Source organism: Myotis davidii, unplaced genomic scaffold (genome assembly GCF_000327345.1).
Source record: "Myotis davidii unplaced genomic scaffold, ASM32734v1 scaffold341, whole genome shotgun sequence".
Taxonomy (NCBI): Eukaryota; Metazoa; Chordata; class Mammalia; order Chiroptera; family Vespertilionidae; genus Myotis; species Myotis davidii.
This window is the reverse complement of record NW_006291021.1, coordinates 738985-743479: the sequence shown is the minus strand read 5'-3', so window position 1 is coordinate 743479 and position 4495 is coordinate 738985. Positions and strand designations below refer to the sequence as shown.

Below are 4495 nucleotides of genomic sequence, written 5' to 3'. Positions count from 1 at the left end.
CATTGGTGTGAGAGACACCAATTGGTTGCCTACTGCATGAGCCAGACTAGGGCCGGGAGGAGCCTGCAATCAAGGTATGTGCCCTTGACCGGAATCAAACCCAGGACCCTTTGGTCCAAAAGCCAATGCTCTGCCCTCTCTGCCAAACCAGCTAGGGCTCCAGTCCTCTTACTGGAGGCTAGAAATTGCTCTAGTTATTAAAATAGTAACAATATTTTAATAGCAAAAGTAATAATAATTTTAATTAATACCAAATTAGTAACATTAACTTAATAATTTTAGTAGTAATAGTAATTTTTATAGTTATTAAAATAATAGCAATGACTGCTAAAACTTACTGAGTACTTAGAATATGGCAGGTGCTGGTCTAACCATCTTCTGACTATTAACCTCATTTAACCTTGACCATCACCTTAAGAAGTAGACTCTTAAATTGTTCCCATTGGACAGATGGTCAAACTGAGGCACAGAGAAGTAAAGTCATTTATCCAAGGTTACAGAGGTATGAAGTGTTGATGCTGGAATATCTCACAGTATCTTGTACATTATGCTTATCTAATTTTATTTCGTCCTCACAACAACCCTGCGAAGGTGTCAATATCATTCAACTTTTACAGGGAGAAACTGAAGTTCAAGTCCCTCTCTCTGCTAAGGTCACGTAACTTCTTCACAACTGAACCAGAAAAGTCCCTCAGCTGTGCTAACTGCTACTTCAGTGGTTTTCCTGTTGCATCTACAGCCACCATATTTCCTGAAAGTTCCTGACAGTGGAAGCAGGACAGGATCACTGGTGTGGGGCATTAGCACCAGAACTGTCTCTGTGAAGCCTTAACCCTGACATTCTGATGACCAGCGTTTTCTGGGGAGAGATCCTGTGGCTTTTCCAACTTTCCAAGCAGGTCCATGACCTATTAAGAAATCTCATGGGTAGCCTCTCTGATGGGAAACATAATTTCCATTATTGGTTTAAACACAAGGGATGAGTAAAACTTGAGTAGGTGTCTCAACAAAGCGTACCTATAACTTTGCTGTTTGTTTGTTTGGTCTACCTTCTTTAAACCCAAATCTTAAGACAAAATTTAAATCCCAAAAAAAGAATTAGAATGAACTGATTTCAGAATCACTTTTTTTTTTTCCAGTTTCCACACCAAAACATCTGGTCCCCACAGGCAGCCCTGATGTTCACTGACCTGGGGATACTTGAAATCCTGACTCCACTTCCTGACTCGAAGTTTCCAGCTTTTGATTTCCAGAAGTGCTTCGTGAATATCCAGGCAGTTCTCATGGACCCTCAACTGCATATTGACCTCTGCAAAGTATGTGATCATAACTGTTTAGCTCCATATTCAAGACACTTTAAAAACAAACAAACACACAAATCCCAAAGACCCAGAGTTGGGCATCTGTGGCTGGCAACCACATGTAGAGCTCCAAGTAGGGTTGGCGGCCTGATAAAACCTGGGGTGCCCAGTTAGATTTGAACTTCACATGAACAACTGTATTTGACAATCAGCCACCACTGCCCCAAAGGCTGGCACCCACATCTTGTAGGTCCGTTCTTTCAAATAGAAACGTATTTCACTTTTAGTAGATGCTCTTTGTAACAAGGAAGTCAACAAACACTCAAATTGCTCAGAAGAGAGGAAAGTAAGAGATTTGGTTATCAGGACCACAAGCAGTTAAATGAACAGTCTTGGCTCCACAGAAACTTAACCTGGAGCCCCCAGGGAGGGAGATGCATAAGGGCTCAGGCGATTCGTGAGCCATCCTCCGTCAAGCAGACTAATTAAAGAGAGGAAAATCATAGAAATAGAGAAATACGAGCATATCAAGTTGGACTCATTATTCTGCAAGTAATGGAAAATCCAAACAAATGGGCTTAAACCAGAAAGGCAACTGTTGACTCTGGAACTAAAACATCCGAAGGGGGAAGCCTCCAGGTGAGGCTTGATCTGGTGTCTGAAATCATGCCACCAGGAGCCGGCTTCTCTCCACCTCTCCACTCTGCCTGCAGGCTGTTTTATGCTTTCTCATATCATGGCAGCAAGCTGGCAGCCGACCCTGAAGACCTGGCATCCTCATGCTGTACCCCAGGCAAGAAAGGGGGTCTCTAGCCCTAGCTGGTTTGGCTCAGTGGATAGAGTGTTGGCCTGCGGACTGAAGAGTCCCAGGTTCGATTCCAGTCAAGTGTACATGCTTGGGTTGCAGGCTCCATCCCCAAGAGGAGGGGCATGCAGGAAGCAGTGGATCAATGATTCTCTCTCATCATTGATGTTCCTATCTCTCTCTTCCTCTCTCTCATCCTCTCTGAAATCAATAAAAATATATATTAAAAAAAAGAAAGAAAGAAAGAGCGGCTCATCAGAGCCTTGGAGAAGCCAAGAGAAAGCCCAGCATGTCTCCCACATCTCATTGGCTCATAGAGGATGACATGCCCATTCATGGACCAATCACAAAGCTAGGCTGAGCCAATTAGAATCCACACCTAGAGACAGTGGTGCAGTCAGTTCACCCTCAGGCCACATATCCAAGGATGTGCAAGATGGTGATTTGCCAAAGGAAACTCAGGATAGTCCCAAAGGAAACTGGGGATACACTCAGGAAGGGGGAGCAGCTGCTGGACAGAAATAGTAAAATGTCTTCTTTAGGCCCAGAATCCATCTCCGCAGTCCCTAGAAATCACATGGTCAGAAATACAGGAAAGTTTTTTCTAACTTTATTTTTAAAGTTTTTTGCCAGTTTTAATGAAATATTTTTAAATTTTTTATTTATTGATTTTAGAGAGAAGGAGAGAGAGAGAGAGAGAGAGAGAGAGAGAGAGAGGAGAGATTTGTTGTTCCACTTATTCATATAGTGTATTCATTGGTTGATTTTTGTATGTGCCCAGATCGGGGATTGCACCCACAACCCTGGCATGTGGGGGCAACGCTCTTACCAACTGAGCTACCCAGCCAGGATCAATGAGATATTATTGACATACAATAGAACATTATATTAGTTTCGAGTCTACAACATAATGATTTGATATATGTTTATGTTGTAAAATGCTCACCACAGTAAACCTAGTTAACATTCATCACCACACATAGTTATAAATTTCTTTTATTTGTATTGATTTCAGTGAGGAAGGGAGAGAGGGAATCATTAATAGGCTGTTTCCTGCACAGCCCACACTGGGGATCCAGCCCATAACATGGGCGTGTGCCCTGACCAGGAATCGAACCATGACCTCTTGATTCATAGGTAGATGCTCAACCACTGAGCAATGTCAGCCGGGCCAAATTTCTTTTCTTGTGATAAGAATTTTTTTTAAAATATATTTTATTGATTTTTTACAGAGAGGAAGGGAGATAGAGAGTTAGAAACATCGATGAGAGAGAAACATCGATTAGCTGCCTCCTGCACACTCCCCACTGGGGATGTGCCCGCAACCCAGGTACATGCCCTTGACCGGAATCGAACCTGGGACCTTTCAGTCCGCAGGCCGACGCTCTACCTACTGAGCCAAACCGGTTTCGGCGTGATAAGAATTTTTAAGATCTATTCTTAGCAACTTTCAAATATGCAATAACTATTGTTAGCTATAGTCTCTGTGCTGTATATTACATCCCTAGTATCTTATAATTGGAAGGTTGTACCCCATCACCCATTTTGCCCATCCTCCAGCCCCTGCCTCTGGCAGCCACCAATCTGATCTCTGGTTCTATGAGTTCGGCATTTTTAGATTCCACACTAAGTAAGGTCATATAGCATTTGTCTTTCGCTGACTTATTTCACTCTGCATAATATCCTCAAGGTCTTTCCACCTTGTCACAAATGGCAGGATTTCCTTTTTAAGGCTGGATAACATTTCATTGTGGATATAGATATAGATACACACTGCATCTTCTCTATCTGTTTACTCACTGATGAACATACATTGCTTTCATGCGTTGGCTATTGGGAATATGCTGTAATGAAGATGGGGGTGCATATATCCATTCAATATAGGGATTTCATTTCCTTCAGCTAAATACCTAGAAGTGGAATTTCCAGGTCAGATAATAGCTCGATGTTTAATTTTTTGAGGACTTTTCATACTATTTTTTAAAATATATTTTTATTGATTTCAGAGAGGAAGGGAAAGGAAAGAGAGAGAAGCATCAATGATGAGAGAAGATCATTGATTGGCTGCCTCCTGCATGCACCCCTACTGGGGATCGAGCCTGTAAGCCGGGCAGGTGCCCTTGACTAGAATCGAATCTGAGACCCGTCAGTCTGCAGGCTGATGCTCTAGTCACTGAGCTAAACCAGCTAGGGCTCTATACTATTTTTTTTAATAATTAAATCTTCATTGTTCAGATTATTACAGTTGTTTCTCTTTTTTCCCCCCATAGCTCCCCTCCACACTGTTCCCACCCCGCCCTCTGCCCTCACCCCTCCCCGCACTGTCCTCATCCATAGGTGTACGATTTTTGTCCAGTCTCTTCCCACATCCCCCCCACCCCCTTCCCCC

At 42.8% G+C, this 4495-nt stretch overlaps 1 protein-coding gene across 1 annotated transcript in view; it reads left to right on the top strand.

Moving 5' to 3' along the window:
* The window catches only part of CATSPERD (cation channel sperm associated auxiliary subunit delta), a 56178-nt gene that overhangs the window by 28669 nt on the left and 23014 nt on the right, over positions 1 to 4495 (top strand). Inside the window, exon 12 of the mRNA XM_015564301.1 lies at positions 1140 to 1316. Within this exon, the coding sequence (XP_015419787.1) occupies positions 1140 to 1316 (177 nt within the window). The remainder of the gene's footprint in view (positions 1 to 1139; positions 1317 to 4495) is intronic.